General features: G+C 38.3%; 1 protein-coding gene across 1 annotated transcript in view; it reads right to left on the reverse strand.

Annotated features, from left to right (window-relative positions):
* Positions 1 to 1,377: 1,377 nt before the first annotated feature.
* The window catches only part of FBXL17 (F-box and leucine rich repeat protein 17), a 469,629-nt gene continuing 449,688 nt past the window's right edge, over positions 1,378 to 21,318 (reverse strand). Inside the window, exons 8-9 of the mRNA XM_072140407.1 lie at positions 17,469 to 17,611; positions 1,378 to 3,897 (exon numbers count right to left, since the gene is read on the reverse strand). Of these exons, the coding sequence (XP_071996508.1) occupies positions 3,760 to 3,897; positions 17,469 to 17,611 (281 nt within the window). The 3' untranslated portion in view covers positions 1,378 to 3,759. The remainder of the gene's footprint in view (positions 3,898 to 17,468; positions 17,612 to 21,318) is intronic.

Consider the following 21,318-nt stretch of genomic DNA (forward strand, 5'->3'; position numbering starts at 1 on the left):
TCCTTACTGCCCCATTCTACCCCTCGATTTCATTTTAATAGTGAACATTTGTCTAGAAAGCAGTCTAATGTGTCTAACAATTTGTACTATACCAATCTAACAGCTAGAAAGATAACAAAATCTTCTTGATTTCTGCTGTATAACCAAGATTTGCAAATATGTACCATGGTCAAAACAAGATCCATTTTTTTTTCAGGTGTTCAGCAGCAGAACAGTATTTCATAATGTGCAGGTCGGGATGAACCTACCTACCTCATTTGCATCTGGATTGATCTAACATGATGGGTTTGTAGTCATTAAATTCATTTGGTCGTAAAAAAAAAAAAATGAAAGTCAATACATACCTTTCCAAGGCACCTCCACAGGTCCTCTTCTTACTTCCAGCAGCTGACATCATTGTGTGTGCTCCGGCAGCTCCATGCGCACTGGCTGCACACACACACTAGGACATCAGCTGCCACTGACATCAGTGTGCGTGCATGGCAAGTGCGGGAAGTAAGAAAAAAAATCAAGAAGAAGACCTGTTGGGGGCATCAGAAAGGTAAGTATTGACTTTTTTTTGTGTGCTGGACATCCTAGGGCTGGCTGGCTACATACTGGGGGCTAGCTGGTTATATACTACAGGGGGCTGGAAAGCTGGCAATATACTACAGGGGGCTGGAGGAATGGCTATATACTACAGGGGGCTGTTAGAATGGCAAAATACTACAGGGGGATGACAGGCAGGCTATATACTACAGGGGGCTAGCAGGCTGGCTATATACTGGCTCAGGGAGCTGGCTATATACTGGGGGGGCAGGAAGCTAGCTAGCAATATACTGGTGGGCAGGGGCTGGATAAATATATAGCGGGGAGCATGGGTTGGCACCAATGCATTTGCCACCCTAGGCTTATATTCGAGTCAATGGGTTTTCCCAGCTTTTTTTGTGGTAAACTTAGGTACCTCGGCTTATACTAGAATTTCAAATTTTCCTTTATTGTACCTAGAAAATTTGCTATATCATGTTTTCTTTCATTACAGTAAGAGAAAACCAACAAATAGGACTGTGTTGGATCAATCACATTATAGATAACATTAGTTCTGTAGTGTTCCAGCTGTGCATCTTTTGTTTTTCTAATGCACGATTAGTTTGGTCTTGGAATATTATTATGATCTCATAACCACAACATCCATCAATTCTTCATACACATCTGTACTAAAGAAGTGCCATTTTGTTTTCCGTAGCAATAGCAAACTGTAATAAACTGATACAGTACATACTGAGGATTTGTAATAGTTTAATATTCTCAATGATTGAAAAATACATCTTAAATATGATTATCCCCATATTACATTGGTACATTATAATATAAAGTCAGTTGTTTTCAACAGTGCAATAAAAGTAGACATATTTAAATTTAATACCAGTAATATCATTTTCATAAGTTTTTAGAAGTGGAAAAATACTGATGTTTTTTTTTTTACAACAGGACCTGTACACAAAAGCAGATATGGGCCAACCATGTTATTTAGCATTTATGCAATATAGAACAGGAGAAAGCAAATATACAAAAATAATAGATGGTAACAAAAAGTATATATGCCAAGAGACTGCACAGTTATATTCAATTGAATTAAGAGTCTGAGAGCCGAATACTGTGCTCGTTCAGTCCTAAAGAAGTGAAGTAGTCATGCATTCACTCTACTGGTCTGTTCACACCGGGGACTATGTGAAAATCTCCTGATTCTTGCAGTTAAACTTTCAGCAATCAAATCAAAGTTTATTGAAACCCCCCCCTTAACTGATTGGATTACAAATTTTGGTAAAGTTGGGGCCACCTCAATCATATATCCTGTGGTCTTCCACTTTAACAGAGTTATTGTCTTTCAGGGCATTCTAGGCATTGTGGTTTTACTAATGTTGGATAGATCCCTGACTTACTCTACTTGATTAGAATATTGTGTAAGTAAATTATATTGAAATGTCCTTCTTTAATTTTCTTATTGGCTCGATGTTTGACAAGTTGTGCAGTCCGAGGTGACTAGACTTTTGGGAACAATAAGATAGGTGGGAAAAATACCAGCCAGTCCTCTGCAGAGCTACTTGTTTTATCTTATATTAACTAAAGACTGCTTTATGCACTTTTTGTTAGTATTTTGTATCCGTTTTTGTAAAAAATAATTTAAAAAAAAACAAAAAAGGAAAAAAAATTCCGCCACGGCTGTGTTTTGGATACATTCCAGATTCCGGCTTACAAATAACGCTGCAAATAGCAAACGTGACCTTTTATGGGTATCAAATAAATACTGAAGAAATAACTGATCACAAGGGCAGAGGATCAATCATGTAAGTGCATCTTTCATCATTTAATACTCCGACATAGGCCCGCTTTAGAAAGATAAGCACCAGCCAGAGATTTATACCTTGCCAGACACCTATGTGATATGTCAAGAACCAGATTTATAGCCGTTCAACAACTTTGCTGCATATAACCGGCCCATATAGCTGCCAATGACACTGACTATGTCAACTAGGGCCCTCATTTTTGTCCACTGATTCATCAGATAGCACAAATAGGATAAATAGACTTCTATGGACTAACCCACTTGGACATGATCTGCATAGTCCGCATGTGAGGTGGCTGCCCTAGATCACATGCCAATGAAAGTATCGAAGACCTCAAATGACACATGGGCCTCTAACAATGGACCTTGAATCCATTGTTTGCAGACCAAGAATGCACATGTTCCTGTGTGCATGTAGTGAATTGCTCATGGTATTGTATGGAATGTATGGAGTAATGTCTACCTAGTTAAGAAAAAGGCCGAATACAATTAACTCCTCCAATTCTGCCAAGCTTCTGTATATTACTCCAACCCATGCTGCTTTGTCTTCTGGAATTGGCATTCTAGAAAATGTCAATTGCCCTGAGAAATTCCAACCAAACTTTTACATTTTACCTTTTTCTGTTGTAACTAAATGTTTGGACTTGTATATCTTTCAGGTCCATTTATACCAACAAATCAAAACAAGTACTATAAATTACATACTGTATGGGGAAAAAGGTCCACAATTTCTTTTGGGGTCAAGAGCTTTAGTTTAGAGACTATTAGTAGTCCACCCTAAAATACAAGAAATTTGAGCAAATAATTGACAAACCTTTTCAACTAATAAATCAAAAGACATGAATATAAGACAAAACAATTGTTTTACAATGATTAAAAGGATACAATAGGAAAAGGGAAATGAAAAGTAACTCTAAAATAAAAGCAAGGTCAAACTCATTGCAAAGTTTTCTAAGCGAAAGGATTAAGTATAAAAAGGCTATTCAGCAGCAGATTGTAAAGCTCCGATCTCCAATAAAGTCATTACAGATGCTCATCAGAAAACTAAAAATAAAACAGAAAACAATTCCACAGATCAAGTTAATAATACATAAAGTTCACTTCTCTAGAACTAATATGGAAAAGTGAGAATTTGATAGTACTAGAAGTGGCATGCTCATATAACACAATATCTCAACATGTTACAATCACTTTTCACACAAATTATATCAATCCATACTAACAGCAACCAAACAGAACCAATATCTCAGGAGCCAAACACCTTGTAAAATATACTTCGCACACAATGGAAAGATTCCAAAAACATTCTTTGCAAGCCACCCAGGAGCAGTACCACCATGGATTATGGTGGATAGACCTTTTCTGGGTATAAAATATCTGCCATCAGCATTTTCTATGACAGCTGCTTAATAAACAATCTGTTTTCCAGTGAATTATGAGATGGATGATGCATGTGGTGTCCAGCCCATCTGATAAGCCCGTTCCAAGGTTCTCTTACAGTCCTGAAGTACAGTGCTGAAGGTGATGTGGGGATACTGCTGGACCAGTTGCTCCACCGTAGCTTCATTGACCTGTAGACAGCAGAGACACATACACTCATTTTAAAAGTACATTAAAAACATTTTGTGCACATTAAAGAAAATATGTTAAATAGGAAGAGATTAAAAAGTTATATAACAAGTGATGAAAGGCTTACACAACCAATCTAAGCCATATTGTTCCTGAAAAGGATACAAGATATTCTGTTACATTTATATATACATGATTAAGTTTGCTGCCCACCAGGGTTTTCATCCTGTCAAAATGCAAAAAAGAAAAAAAAAAACCTAGCCATTCACTTTTGTTTCTTTTTTATTTTACTTTAAAGGGAACCTGTCACTAGCTGTATACACATATACAGCTAGTGACAGTTCTTATAGAGCCCTATTAACTAAGAGACACCCTTGGCCAGCAACCTCCCATCTACTCCTCCCCATGGCTTATTCCTCCTTACTATTCTGCACTTCATGTCATGTGACCAGGGTAATGTCATCAAAGGTGTTTCTGATGACATGAAATCAAATACATACAGTACAGTATAGGTACAGTTTGCTGGCGTGATTTACTGGCACCCCAGGAGAGAGAAGAGTCAAAGCTAGCAGACATGAGACAGGAAAGCTAATTTAATATCAGAAAAATGACTGTAATTAAAGTACAGTGCCTCACTGGAAACTAATTTTAGGTGATATGGGGAGTACTTGTAACCCTTTAAAAGCAGGCATTGTTAGGGTGGTAAAATTCTGGTGACAGGTCCTCTTTAAAGGAAATCTACCACATGAATGCAGTGCTTCAAAACCAAGCACACAGAATCCATTCTTTTTCTTGCATCCAATAGCTTAATTATTTTAGAAAAACGTCTTTTGAAATTATGCAAACTAGCCTCGGGGGCTACAGGCTATGTCACAGAAGCCCCTTTAGGCTACGTCGTCTAATTACTCAAGCCTCCATTGAGCGTTTCTGACGCCTCCTCCCTCCCCAGCCAGTCTCCTCTGATTATGGATCCAGAATGGGTTCCTGTAACATAGACAGGAGCTCCTGAGACTCCTTTGGAGAATTTTAAAAGAAGTTTTCCTCAAAAAAACTAAACTATTAATAGCAAAAAGATCCCTTTTCAGGAGGCACATGCCAGCATTTAAGTGTATTTAAGTGCATTCAAGAGCAATATCCATGTGGTAGATTTCCACTATCAAATAAGTATTGCTATTATTTTCTGTCCTTTGCAGCTTAAACTTTTAAATGGTTTTATTACTAAAATAGAAGAAGGCAGAAATAAATCTATAATAAAATGTGGGGAAAAAAATTACCGTGCCAAAGGAACATATGCAATCTGTACCTTTTGTGCTAATCCAAGTAGAAAAAATATATATAAATCATATTTAATTAAGATGCTGGATGTCGATGAATATTTTTAGATCCCGGCATAAGAAAAAAAACGACATAAAATTAGCTCCTTTATACAGTTTAACTTGTTATGTAAAGAATCCCTTGTGGGTATAAATCTCTTGATCACTAAGAAGTCATCTACTTGTCCTTGAACGCGACAAAGGTGACGCCAAGCCAGTGACTACGATGTATCAATAGATTTATCTATCAGTGCGTTTTCCAAGTGTCCTACTGTATATAATGCAGCACAGCCGTTACCAGACGTAGTAGACATTTATAAAAACAATTAGCGCTCTTAAAAAGCCCCATATTTAGGAGCATGATGCAGATCCCTGCTGGAGATCGGAATATGTAGATCGTATATATTATTTCATTCTTTGCAGCATGGCAATTTATAGAAATGCTTACAAACATATGCACTTTTAAAGAAATGCTTTCCAATTATTGTTTAGCTTAAACATAAAGCCCCAGCATCCAACAGAGATGATTACTTCAATTACTGCCATTGCACAATCCTGGTGTGATGCAGGGGATCAATGCGCAATGAATCTCAGCTTGTGTATGCACTCGTTTTCATCCTGACATTTCCTTTGCGATGTACAAAATGATACAACATACAGGTTCAAGGTTAAAATAAAACACTACAGCAATTTTTACAGAACATATCTCAAGTAGTGTGCAACAAAACAATTCTTAGAAAATATCCCCTCAGCAGCTATTACAATATTCTTGTTACAGACTTTCACATCCATGACCAAGTCTTCTCAGAAAAGGAGTGTAATTTTAATTTTTCTTTTTTCAAACTGTGCAAGGTGAATTAATGAAATTAATGAAAACATATCAGCAAAAATCTGCAGTATATATTCTTTAAAGGGAAACTGTCATAGTTTTTTACTTAACCAGTAGTCCTCTCAGGTACAGTACAGAATGTCCTTTCTAAATTCTATTCTGTGAAATGTTACCCATTTACCTATAAAAAGAAATCTCACCCAAAGTCAGGCGAACATGACTCTTCTCACCTCATTTTTACATAAGTCAAGTTTAGTGATTGCAGGGGTAGTGTCACTTTGGAAGTCCACATATTTGGTTCTATAGTACCTAGAATATGCTTTTGTATCATAAGTATCTGATCTTTCAGATCCCATTAATCTTATGGTCACGTGAGCTACAAATCTGGACTAAAAGGTGGGAACTGGATCTTTATCTGCAGATTGCACTTCTAACTTTGACTTTACCAGTCTATATCTAAGGCTAACGAGATCCGCTAAAAAAAACGTATTTCTAGGTGCCGGCGGTCCACTACTTAAGAACACTCGACTTACAGACGACCCCTTGTTACAAAAGGACTTCTGATAATTGGTAATTTACTGTACTTTAGCCCGAGGCTACAATAAACAGCTATAACAGTTATCAAATGTGTCTGTAATGAAGCTTTATTGTTATTCCTTGTTCTGAGAGACTTCTGATAAATCTGCCTATTTGTGTCCATCTGAGTAAAGCCCCATATCACGGCCCCACATAGGAGGTCTATGGCACCTGCACGGGTTATGGTTAGGTCTAAGGCCTCTTGCACATATCCTTTTATACTATGGGTCTCTTGGTCTTTTTTTGCAGCCGCCTGTCAACAGTATTCTGAGTCGCATTGCCACAAAAAAGGGCCGTGTGTCACCTGAATGTCAACGTTTGCACCTCGGGGGCACCTGGCTAATACAGTGCTCATTAGTGTTAATCCTGGTACTTATGACAACCCAACATCTTTAAAATCCAATTGTGACAGACATTTGTCTGGGGTTACAATTATAAAGTATACGGTTCCAAACTTGCATACAAATTAAACTTTAGAGCAAATAAGCCACCTTTATACTGTATGTGTGCCCTTGAAAACTGCACATCCATCATGGGCAGATAGCCGGGAACGCGGCAGCGGCACCAAGTCTCGTTACAAGCTCTTCGAGTATTTGTGCCCTTCATGCACAACTCCATCAGGTGAGTGTATCACTACACCATCATGTTAAAACCATATTAGGGTATTACACTATAGGAGCGCTTTCATCTCTCTTTGTCTCCCCATCTTCTCTCTATATTCAAGCCACCTATACTGTATATGACTTTCCCATCACTTCTAGGGGAGATATAAATAAAAGGGGAGATATAAATCAGCGCCGTATATAGAGACCTTTCTACTCAGGCTGCCTCAGTTGCTGAATTTAAGAGGTATGGAAGATCCACCTTGGAGACAGAGCAAATACCATTTATATTTGTAGAGCTCCGTTACTTCCATGGAGCTGTATATTTGATAACAGGTTCACACACACTACTTAAAAACAAGCATTACTATAAATATAAAAGACACAAAACTAGTCTAAACTGGAAGGAAAACCCTGCTTCTGAGGGATCACAATCTATAACTTACACTACAAAATCATATATGATAGCTTTTAGTGAAGCATGGTGAGCTGACTAAAGTTTTATTTTTCCTCTATGGAAGTGCTGGAGTACATGGTTATGTTTTTATATCACAATCTATATGGGAGGTTAGGAAACACTAGGTGAAGGCACATAGTAGGGCTTTTTTTGGATTGTAACCAATTCTAAACAAAAATGGTTTTCAAGTTATGTTTGAATATTTGGAAAGTGGGGGACTAGTTTTGATTGAGTGTTCCAGATTATGGGGGTTGGACAGGAGACGAAATGGAGATGGAGATAGTAGGAGAGCAAAACAGGTGGTGTGGTGAGGAACAGTAGTGGGTAGTAAGTTCAGAGATGTATGGTGGGGACAGGTTGCGGATGCATTTGAAAATTAGCATATTTTTTGGGGGTAGGGAGATAACCAGCAGGGAGGGAGGTAACCAGCGGAGAGACTGGCAGTGAGGAAAGGCAGATGAGAAGCAAGGAGATATAGAATATTTAAGGATGCTTTGGTAATGTGTTAGAGAGATAGCTAGGACACCACAGATGAGAATGTTGCAGCTACGACCTGTGTTTCGGACAAAAGACCGTTGACAAAGGTCTTTTGGCCGAAACACACGTCGGGGCTGGTGCTGGGCAGCGTTTCTTTTCAATGGCAGCTTCTGTTTGTGGGTAACTTTATGCTATGCAATACTAGTCAATTTTTAGCACTTGCACTTTATGCTTAATCATTCATCTGTATAAACTCAGACTGTCGAATGTTATCGATTGGCACTTTAGATCTAGTATACAAGACTTTGTCTTCTGCCCAGCATCATTTTGGTGTGTACTCATCCTTTTTGCTACTGTCACAAATCATATTTTTAACTCATGGTAGTAAAATTTGTTTTTTTATCATGTTAATTGGCATTTATCCTCTTCTTTTTTCATTTGGTAACTGTGTTTGTTTGAGAGGCCACTTACATTCTTTTATAGAGCCTCCCATTATTAGGTGCAAGTACTTGGTATGATACATTGTTTTGGGTTAAATTTTTGGTTAATTTAAGTATACCAATCTAAACCATTTCAATATTATTTTTCCATACCATACAAATCCTTATGAAACTTATTCTAAATTAGTGTGCAGAAATCATATTCAAATGTCAAATAAAGTTCAAAGCTCTCAGTTACAACTTTACAGTTTATATGGATCTAACCATCACCAAAAATAACAAATTTTTATTAACTGCTACTAATTTTGGATTATTAGCACAGATTTTTCTATGGGTCGGGTGTGATACATATCATGCCGGGGGAAACATGCTGTTTAATTAACCAGTGCTTCTAATTAGTTAGAAAATAAACAATGATTTCACATAAAAAAGATTAAATGAAAGTTCAGGACTCTGTTCCCCATGGCTTTCTAAAGACGGTTTGTGGTATGACATACAATGACTGGGATTTTGAAGACTTTCATGCGGGTATTGTTTGGAAATTGACATTTTACAAAAAATGCAAAAACAAAAAGGCATTTATTCTAAGCAATGAGGACTATGCTCTTCTAACATGCTGGTTACTATGAGGAACTAGGGGAAGAAAGCTGTAACAATAGCAGTTTGATGAGAAATGAATTCATTTTATTTTCATCATTTGGATCAATAACTCTCTGCCTCTACTGTGTCCCGTAGCCCGGAGGCAGTTGGGTAATCAATGGAATCAAACAGAGGAGCCCTTCACCCAGCGCAGTATCCGCTCTGATCTTTTCTGGGAGGACTCAAGACGCTTGTGAAATTCTAATTCATGTCAACTTCATATCAAAGAAATTCCACAGAGGTTTGGTCATAAAGAGTATCACAGTAATAACGATCCAAAATCTATTTTTTGCTATATGTTTTTCTATAATTCAAGCCTTGCGTGTTCAGCCCACAATGACTTGAAGATCCTTAGAAGTGAAACACAGAAATGTGTCTATTATACATTTCAGGGAATGCATTATTTAAACAAAAAATGGCTTATACCAATATAATACTATAAATACTGTTGCCAAATAGTTACTATAATTAAATAAATTATAATATATATATATATATATATATATATATATATATATATATATACACATATATATTATATTTTTTATAAAATATAATATAAAATATATCACAAAACTAAGAAAAAATATGCAAAATCAAAAATAAAAGAATGATAGATGAAGATAAACTTTTTGTATAGAAATGTGAGTATTTTCTTTTATTAAAGTCAATTAAATTGGATAAATGTCATATATTGGAATGGGGTTTAAAAACTTGATTTATAACAAATTTTACTATATATTTTAGCAAAAAATTTACTAATTCTAACCTATAATTTTAGTAAGCAGCTCATGATTTGTAAAAAGGTTTATATAGTGCTAAAGATAAGGACTTTATTCAACATTTTATGTATATGTTATAAATTTCTTTAATATCTAACATTTTACAACTTTATTACTAAAGTGTGTGCTCTGTATGTCTTTTGTTGTCTTTTTCATGACAGATTGGTTTTGAAATTCAATATAAAGTTAGTTTATATGTGTTGTTATATATCACAAATAGACTTTAACCATTTTGCAAAAAATCTGTTGTGCTTCAACTGCAAATCTGCAGCAGAAAAAATGCACTAAATATGACTTTTTTTCTGTGAATTCTGTGATAAATTGACATGTTTAAAATATGCACCATTTTTTTTCTGCAATATGCAAAGAGATTTGGAAAAATCTTATTTACATTGCAAGACTGTAAAATGTGGTTTTTGAAAGCAGGGAAAAGACTCTAGGGATGTGGAGCATGAAATATGTATTACATTGATTTTTGTATACATACATGTATTTTTATTACCCACAGAGTATCCCACTCCCCTTGCGTATTTTTGTTGCACCTGACAAGGGCAGCAGTCCACCTCCAAAAAACATGTTGTCCATCAAATTAACTTTGCAATAAAGGAATATTTTACATCCATTGTCAATAAACTCACTGGAAGTAGCAATTTGACGAGCCTGGTCTTTCCATCGCTTCCTAGCTTCTATATCATCTGGTTGATTAGACTAGATCCTAGGAAAACACTGCAGCCTACTGGGCCAACCCTAGTCAGAGTTACACAGATAACGGTGGGCGTAGCCAACACCCAGTCATGTATCTGGGTGTTGGGCTTAATATGTCTGTTCATCTTCTGCGCTGTGTATACCTGTTATAATGGCCAAAAATGTATAAGCAAAAATGTATACTCCTACTCTACCGAGTTTATCATTCTAGAGCTGCAGTCATATGTATCTACAGTCCTGCAGAATATACCACATATGCTCGAGTATAAGTAAACACACCTAACTTTATCCCAAAATACTGGGAAAACGTGTTGACTCGAGTATAAGACCTGGATGTGAAATGCACTGGTCACAGCCCCCCCAAGTAATGAAATGCCAAGTGGCCTCCTCCTGTAATGAAATGCCCAGCAGCCTCCCCCAGTAATGAAACACTCCATGCAGCCTACCCCAGTAATGAAACACTCCATGCAGACTATCCCAGTAATGAAACAGTCCATGCAGCCTCCCCCAGTAATGAAACACTCCATGCAGCTTACCAACCAAAATGAAATAACCTATGACACCCTGCCAAGTAATGAAATGCCCAGCAGCCTTTCCCAGTAATAAAATACTCCATGCAGCCTCCCCCCATAATGAAATACCCCATGAAGCCTGCCAAGTAATGAAATGCCCTGCAGCAGCCTCCACCAGTAATGAAATGCCCTGCAGTGCCCCCTTCCCCCCAGAAACAAAATGCCCAGCAGCAACAGCCATGCCCCCCTGAAGAAATGAAACAGCAGCCAGGCACTGTAAAAAAAAAAAAAAATCACCTTACTACAGTTAACCTCCGACGCTCCCAGTGGCTTCTTCCTCTTGTCTGCTTGTCTACCAGAGTGGGCAGTGATGCATTTATGCGCTTTGCTCGCACACTCACTATGATGCGAGGGTGCTGCTGCAGTTGATGTCATAGTGTGTGCCCGGGCAGGGTGCATAGATGTGCCTCTACCCGGTCTGTACGACAAGAAGATGAGAGGAAAAAGGAGCTGCAGAGAGTGCCAGAAGGTAAGTATGTGAGTATACATGAGTATATATCGTAGTTACTTAATGGTCACCATTAACCATAGCATGGTTAAGGGGTCAAACTGGATTTGAACAGAGTGTAGAATGGTTTCCTTGAAGGGAGGATTCAAAGAGAAAGTGTTTCAGGGATGACAGTAAGACTCATAGGACACTTATAGGGTTTCCTGAAAGTCATGCTTGATGATAGATGTCCCATCTAGCAAAACTGTTTAGTTTATTTCCCAGAATCAACTAGTGGAGCATCAATGGCTACAAGTCTCCACACGCCTACAAGGTGGCCTTAAATGGCAAACTCTCCGTAATGAGAAACTCTTACCCCCTGAACCAAGACTCCTAGACTGCATTGTCTGACATGACTCGGGAGAAGGGGGGGAGGGGTCTTTGTCGTCAAGGAGCCATCTAGGCTTTTAAACAGTTTTTTTTACAGACATGAGACAAGGAATTATTTCTAAAACAATATATGAGTATAAATAATAGAATAATAATATCAAAATATCAGCAGGAACCGGTCATTAAATTAAAATGTAAAAATGACAGCTTCCGTTTAAACTGTTGTAATCAAATGTTAGACTAAATGAGGAAAACCAGAAGTGCAGAATGTGCAGACTTCTCGATAACTATGCATTGCGGTTAAGTGTCGTTATGTATTTGGATTCTTTTCATTTCAGTGTTTTTTTTTAACATTTAAAGTCTAAGAAAGTAAAAAAAAACTTTCTTTTTTTGTATGTTTTTTTTGTTAGTTGATTGCATAATATTCAATTTGTACAGTACAATAGTTACTATCGTCATTCTGCAGAGCCCATGCTTCTGTAATTGACTGGCAAACAAAGGCTACCTGAGCAATACTTTAAATATGATTATGTACTCAATTATTCATCACAAGAATGAGGAGGGGAAAAAATACATTGTTAAAACCATAGATAAATGTGTAGGCACAAACAAATGACGCCATGTTTAGACAGAGCCAATTACCCTTGTAGGCCTCTGCTTTAAGTGTCACTAAAGTGCGGTGAGCACATTTCTTTTCTTCGTAATACCAGTTTATGGAGGCTTATTACCCAATGGAAAAAGAACCTTAATAAAGCTGAAATATGCAAGTGGAACCGTCAAAGAATTATTGTACAAATTACGCAGCAGTAAGAAGATTATCATAGCCAAAAGTATAGATATCTTCTGTTTTTACGGTAATATTTGTCGTTCTTTAATTATACTCATACATCTTGGGCCTGGCAGGTTGATGTTGCTTGGCTAATTTGCCATCTTAATTGTTTTTTCTGTCAGGCATTTGTACTCGCTGCACTAATACTTTTCAGTATTAAGCAGACAGAACAACATTGATAGAGACGCATTAAAGTTGTATGAATAATTTTCCATCGTTAGCAATTCTATTGATGATCACTTATCGGAGGGATGAATAAAACTTGGAAGGTTCTGGCTGTGGGTTTTATATGATCACTTGAAAAAGTCTAGCCTGGGGCTGCGGCTGTTAATGCAGAGAGGAGGTGGCACAGAGCGCCGTCTTTTATGTGATCCTGTTTTCTATATTAGTTCTTCCAAACACACACACACAAAATAAATAAATAATAATAAAAAAATTATATATATATATATATATATATACACACAAATTTGTGCACATACACAAAAACACATCTCTCCGACAGTAAAAGGGCTTTTCCAGGACCAAAATATTAGGATTGGGACATCTATATCAGATTGGTAGGGCGGAGCAGACACTCAGCGGTTTAAATAAACTGCAATGTTGCCCTCTCTGCACTGCAAACCAAGCAAAAAGCCATACACTAGATAGCATCTTTGCTTGTTATTGAAGCCCAACTTACCTGAAAGAGAACTGAGCAGTCAACAAGTCATTTTACAGATGACTGTGACACCAGAGATCACCACTGCTGCTGCATTAACACATCAGATCGATAGGGGAGCCAGGTGTTGGAGTCCCACCGATCTTACATTGATTATATGGATAACTACTCTTTAACCCCTTAAGGACCAAGCCACTTTAGGGCTTCCGGACCAAGCACAAACTTTTTAATCTGCCCCGTGTCCGCTTTATGTTGGCATGGCTTTTTCCGCATCCGCTCGTTTTTCTAGGTTGTTATGGGGCTTACCGTATTTTCCGGGCCATTAGGCGCACCGGAATATAAGGCGCATTAGTCCGATGCGCCTTATATATGTAATAATTCCATATATAAGGCGCATCGGACTATAAGGCGTGTCGGAGGTCCGGGGGCGGAGCGGAGACGCGACGGGACGCGACGCGGAGAAGAGACGTGACGCGACCCGAATACGAGAAGCGGCGACGCGGGGAAGGTGAGTGGGGAAGGTGAGGGGGAGGTGGAGGAGGGCAGCGGACCATACTTACATAGGTCCCCGCTACCGGAGACAGCAGATCTCCAGCGGGAACTGCAGACCACGCGGCAGAAGTTGTTCGTGCCGCGTGGTCTGCAGTTCCCGCTGGAGATCTGCTGTCTCCGGTCTCCGGTAGCGGGGACCTATGTAAGTATGGTCCGCTGCCCAGCGCCATACATAGGGCGCACCGGACTATAAGGCGCACTTTGGATTTCCAAGGAAATCCAAGGCTTTTAAGTGCGCCTTATAGTCTGGAAAATACGGTATAATTGTGGGTGTATTTTTTCACAGTTTTATGAAAATCACAAAACCTATATTTACAGGCACCTGCTCAGTTTTCAAGTGACTTTGAGAGGCCTAATAATAGTAAAACCACATAAATGACCCCATTATAGAAACTACACCTCTCAATGTATGAGAAAGCAACTTTAAGAAATATGTTAACCCTTTAGTTATTTTACAGGAGTAAAAACAAAGTGGAGGTGAAATTTACAATTTATAACTTTTTTTGACAATACATGGATTAAATGGATTAAATGACAAAAAACGCTCCAAAAAGTTTAATACCTGATTTCTCCCAAGTACACTGATACCCCATGTGTCGTAGTAAACTGGTGTACGGGAACACAGCCGGCATAGAAGGGAAGAAGGCGCCATTCAGAGCAGAGTTGCATTATCACATTTTACAGGCCATAAAATGTTTATTTTATTGTATGTGGACATATGGGGGCTTATTATTTCCAGGATGAGATCCACTTTTAATTTTGAACCATGTAGGGGGGTTCAAAAGCTAATTGATGAGATTTTATTAACTCTTTCTTGGTGAAAATAAGAAAATCATACATTCTTATTTAGGGTTTTTAGTTTTTTTCTTTTTAGGCCGTTCACTGCACAATAAAAATAATATGTTGTCTTTATTATATAGATCACTAAGTTTACGGAGATACCTCGTTTATGTAGCTTTTTTATGGTTATCTTGTTTGGCACAATATTTGTTTTCTCATTTGTTGAGAAATTTGCTTGTTTTTGCATCACCATGTTCTAAAAGGCATAACATTTTTATTTTTTTTTATATACAAAGATGTATTAGAGCTTATTTTCGTGGGACAAGCTGTATTTTTTATTGGGGTAAATGTTACTTTTTAATCACATTTTATCCTTTTTTTGAAGGGTGGATGTAAAAATATCATAATTACTGTGGCTTTTTTAACAAGATTTTTTACTGCGTATATATGTAGTGTTTTGTGGTGATTTTCACTTTTTTAATGGAAAATTAGATTTTTATATGTGATGGGGCATTATGGGATCTTTATTCATTTATTTTATTATTTTTTTATTTACACTTTTTTTTACCATTTCACTTTGTCCCAGGGTGGGAAATGAACAAGTGATCATTTGATAACTTGGTCAATGTAATATACTGCAATACTTATCAATATACATAATAGTATACATAGGCTAACACTGGGGAACAATTACTTACCCGTCCTGTCACGTTCCAAGAAAGTGCATTGTCTGACCACAATGCACTCTGACGCGATTCAGTAAGATTGCGCACCCGATATCCTGCATGTGTCGCTTGCCCTTGGACAATAGTGATATGCAGTAGCCTTTTTATCATCTGAGTTTATAGCTCAAGTACTCTAAGGATAATAACCAGCGCCTATCAGAAATTATATTGGTTGCCTTTCCAGCTTTATGCACACTGTCCATGTTTTTGTTATATGTTTTTATATGTCTCTTTTAATGGGATCAAATGTACTTTTGTGATGTATTGTAAAATTCATTCTGTAATAAAGACTTGATATATTCATTGATTGAAGTTTATGTGTGCACTCTTCTATGGATGTTCAGTAGGGATTATTGAGATCACTTCAGTAGTTTTGCACAGGACTCTAGATAGATTTGATGCAAACTTATAGGGCAGTGGTGGTGAACCTATGGCACGGGTGCCAGAGGTGGCACTTAGACCATTGCCCAGGACAGAGTTCACCAAACAGGACCAAATCCATCAAAACTTTCTGCAGGAAGAGATGCTCTTAGCACTATTTTAAAGCAACACTTCATTGGCTGTTTGGAATTGCAGGAATAGTGAGAAGGTGCTGACAGAACAGGAATATCTTTGGAGGTCCTCCTGCTGGACCCACCATTCTTTCTCTACAGAGAGAAGCTACTCTCCTGGAGAAAAGCTACAATGAGAGTATGAATTTGCCCTCCTTCTTTCAACTGTATTGGTGGCCTCAGGGGCCAATATGATTGAAAGATATGGAAGAACAGGTAGATTTTGGTTGTAGTTTGGGCACTCGGTCTCGAAAAGGTTCGCCATCACTGTTATACGGCATTGTCAGCAGTTTTAACAATACAAATCTGCAGGTAGTGTAGGAATTGGCCCTGGAGATCTCTGTAACCATACCATTGTGCGTTGTCTTAATGGCAGCAGGACTGTGTAAAATTTATTTATATGCCTTTATCATTTCCCACTTGGACTACTGCAACATTCTCCTCTGTGGTCACCCAGCTAACTCTCCAATGGCCCTTCAATCTATCCTTAACAAAGCGAATCCATTTGTCCCCTCGCTTCTCCTCTGCATTGGTTACACATTGAACAACAAATTTAGTTAAAAATATTAACAATGACCACAAAGCCTTCTCTTTAAACAAATCAGACCATACCGCGCCACACGTGATCTCCGTTCCTCACAGGACCTTCTGTTTCACTCTATTACCATCTGCCCTTCTCACACCCGTATCTAGGGCTTCTCCCTTGTATCCCCCATACACTAGAACGCTATAACAAAATGTGTGAGACTGTCCCCCACCTTCCAAACCTTTAAACACAACCTGAAAACCCTCCTGTTCAGGATCACCTACAATGCACAATAACTGCACTGCTCCCTCACCTCATGTCTCCATCTTAATGTAATATATGTGAACCCGATATTGGTTGTACAGCACCATAGAGTTATTAATGCATAAATAATAATAATTGTAGCTGGACTTGGAGCACTAGTGTGTGATGCACAGTATCTTCCCTCCGCTACGTTTTTGCTGCAGCAGGCTTATGTTTGAATATTACTGCAGTTAATCTGGGTGAAGAGCTCTCCAGTGCATCAAAATCCTCCAAGTTCAGCTACAACCCTGGAAAATAATTGCTGACTCATCTCAGATCCTCTTACAATTTCTACTTCCTGGTCCCTCTGTAGGGACTAGCAGCAAGGATTAAAGTGGATTAATGTCTAATCATAGGTGAAAAAAAAAAAAAGTTGAATTTTCTTTTATTAAATAATTGAGAAAATGAAACTAGCCATACATATCCTTGATTCTTACCTGATCACATCTCATCAGGCCCAGATATCGTATCGATTTGCTGCTTTGTGCAATCAATGTGGCTCCTTGGTCTGTAATCTCTTTACACCATCCCACATCTACAGTTTCTATAGTAGTGCTGTATCGACCAATGGCTATCAAAGCTGTGGAAACAACAAGAAGAAAATGGTTAAATGAGTAATGCAATTAAAATGTTCATTCATTACAATATTCTCTGAGTTTCCCACAAACAATGTATAGGATATAAAAACTTGAGAAATTTTTCCATTACAGAATTCTTATCCAGATCTACAAAAAATGCTAACTTTAAATTTATAAGCAGATAGACACTAAATATGTTCTGGTTCTAATGAACTGCTCCCATTCACCCACTAAAGGCAGGAGACACACAATGGATAACTATGATGACCATTTTTCTTGGGCAGTAAAGTGAGGATCGGCTTATAGAACACTACGAGGGATATTCATCTTATGATGAAATCCCCGGCCCTATAGTGCCCTTCTATGCACACTTGCTATATGCCGAGTCCTAGAACCTCTTAGTCTCCAGAGCAGGGAAGAGAGGGAGGAGGAAGCCATAGATGCTTGCAAGAGGCATGAATACTTAACTAAATGTAGAACAAGAAGGGGGTAATGTGAATGACATAGTAGCCTCTGAACCTAACATATTTTTAAAATTTTAATTACGCAAAATGATGGTGATGTAGGGGTAATGAAGATAAGCGGCATATGTTCAGTGATGATTATTAGTCCACAGGTGTTTAAAAGGACAACTACCACCAGGATGAAGGTTTGTAAACCAAGCACACTTACATGTAGGTGTGTGCCCCCTCTGGCGGGATCTGCTCTTCTTTTAGCTTTCTATGCCCTGTTTTTTTAAACAATGTTAATGTTGTTGTTTTTTTTCTTAAAAACAAGGGCATAAGCAGCTTAAAGAAGAGCAGATCCTGTCAGAGGGGGCTCACACCAGTATGTCAGTGTGCTTAGATGTCTTTTAACCTTACATGTTTACACATTAAACCTCATTTGCCAAGTGGATGCCTAAACAGTCAGTACATTACAAATGAAAATATGAAGAAAATGAAAACAACCATTTTGCTGTCTTTTTTTTACATAGTGTAGGGGTTCAGCTCAAATGTGGGGGTTGGCAATGACAAAGCTCTCTTGGACAGCAGGATTCAAGTTGAAAACTGTGCATTTATTCTACAAAACAGCAGTAACAAACAAAACATCAAATAAAATCCTTGCCTGTCCGGCTCTAACTAAACACTTGGAGGCTCTCACTAGCCACTGGAGGGCTTCTCCCTGCCAGCATGAAACATACGTTCAGTAACCCCGTGTCACTCACGTGTGGCTCTCACACAGTCCAGCTTCTGTGTCTCCATGTAGAGGGCGACTTCTGGCTGCTCCACACCCTTCTTTAAGGGATTGCACACCTGGTGCATTGTTAGACCCATTAGAATGTGGAAGCTTTGGTCTGGAGCAGTGCTCACACTTCTGTCTCCACTCCAGCAATTAGAGTCCTGACCAGATCTTCCAAGAGACCAACACATGGAAAACAGCTTCCAGTGTGACCCAATTCACATTCTGGTCGCTGTAATACACATGAACACTCATTTTCTCTCCAATTCAATAGTGACTACTGAAACTGTTTAACTTATTAACTCCCCCCCCAAATGTAACATTTTGATGCAGACAACTAGGTGTCTAAGTACCTTGGTCATGAATGGCTCAACATGAACTGATGCGGCTTGGCAGATATATTTAGTCCTTTGCCACATATCACATATGCCATTGTTATAGTCAGGAAAAGTAAGCTAGGTAACGGTATTAAAGCACAGATCTGGTATTGATCTTCTGCTTTGTAAAGTTGGAAGAAGTTAAGGCAGCACATAAGGCAAGAAGCCTTGAGGACAGCAATTTAAAAAATATTATAAAAATCCGGGCCTTCTTCAGGCATGACAGATTTAAATAACATGCGTGCTATTAATATGGAGATGCCCTTTAAGCATTGGTTACACATATTGAGAAGGATGACTATGTTACACAACATGTTCCCATGTTACTAGGAGTAGCAGGATTTACATAGTTAAAGTATGACAAATTGATTACCTCGATTTAGGGCGAATGAATAAGATTATGGCACAACAGAGTGTTGTTTTAAAAATTCCTGTCTGCAGGCGACGGGAAGCGTGGAATTGGCATATATAAAATATAACCAGATGAACGATGAAAGCCATCTAATAAAATGAACATGATTCAGAACCTAAACCAGCAGAGACAACAGCCATACAAGTACACAGAGGCCAGGCATCATTGTAATGGAGGAGATGATGACAGGCGCTCCTGTGCTCCCTTATAATTTGATATAATCAGTATATATCAGAAACATTAAACTATTTCACTTAGGAATATGATCATTAACCTTGTTCCATAATTGGCCACGTCAATTTCTGTAAACTCTTCTTTGTTATAATTTGCAAAGCATGTCATTGCTTAAAAAGATCTCATTAGCAATTGCAGGGTTTCGATATGGGGCCAGCACCGGCGCTACTCGTGGAATATTAGATATCCGAGGTACTTAAGGTTGAAATAGCATTTATTAAATCACATTTTGTGACTGCTCATTACTAGTGAAAAATGCCCTTGAAATATGGCACACTTGGTTGCTTTCACAGGATGAAATTTCTGCAGCTTCTATGCAAAATCTCTTCAAAGAATACTTTCCGAATGACACGCTTTAACCCTTCCCGTGCTCAGCTTGAGCTGCGATTTTATACACTCCATGCACCATGTTGTATTTTGTCTGTTCTTTACAATCACAACAATAAGCTTTATTTTCCAGCAATCTTTGCTCTGAATTCTTCTAATAAAATCAAATCCTTCTGAAAAATGCCTCCACTGCAGGTTTATTTTACATTTTTAAGCAGTTCGGTAACCTCAGCAATCCAAAAAAGCCTTGGCAAAGTAGTTTTTATATCAATTCTCATATGATACACTAGTCTTTCTTTAGTACTGGGTGGAAGATATTACATTATATTAAAACCAGCTTAGCTGAGAGGGTGTTATTTTCAGACGTCTCCTGTGTCGATGTGCTGGATGTTACAATCAATATTCCCTTTCTTTGTGTTCTAGTCATGTATGTATATATTTTACCCAGACAATACAGTCAAACAATTGTTTGCTCCCCATCATTACAGATTTGACACAAGGAATAAAAAGGGATTAAAAAAATAAATTAAAAAAACCCTTAAAGGAAACCTACCATCTCAGGTTCTACTTATTAAGGTATATTCGGTGGCAGGTTCTTCTAATAAATACCATTAGAGCCCTTTTTAATGCTAATCTTTCACTGGCCGATAAGTTTGTAAATCTTTTATTGCCCTAATATGCAAATTAGTGAAAGTGGCTACTGGGGTGTGGAGTAGCCGGAGCTGAAGCTACATGGAGCGGCTACTCCACGCCCCAGCAGCCTCTTTCAATCCTCCTAGTCTGCACTCGTCCACGCTCTGCATAGAGTATGCATGCAGATCCTTCAGCTGCGCATACTCAGCTCCAAAGTCGGAACCCAGCACGCGCGCGCTGAAGATAAAGTAGGAGGATCGAAAGAGGCTGGGGCGTGGAGTACCTGCGCTGTGTAGCTTCAGCTCTGACTACTCCATGCCCGAGTAGCCTCTTTCATTAATTTGCATATTAGGGCAATAAAACATTTCCAAACTTAACAGGCACTAAAAGTTTAGCCCTAAAAAGGCTTCTGATGCCCTTTATTAGAGGAACCTGCCATCGGATCTACCTTAATAAGTAGATCAGAGATGGTAGGTTTCATCTCTAGCAAATCATCAACATAAAA

Source organism: Engystomops pustulosus, chromosome 1 (genome assembly GCF_040894005.1).
Source record: "Engystomops pustulosus chromosome 1, aEngPut4.maternal, whole genome shotgun sequence".
Classification (NCBI taxonomy): domain Eukaryota; kingdom Metazoa; phylum Chordata; class Amphibia; order Anura; family Leptodactylidae; genus Engystomops; species Engystomops pustulosus.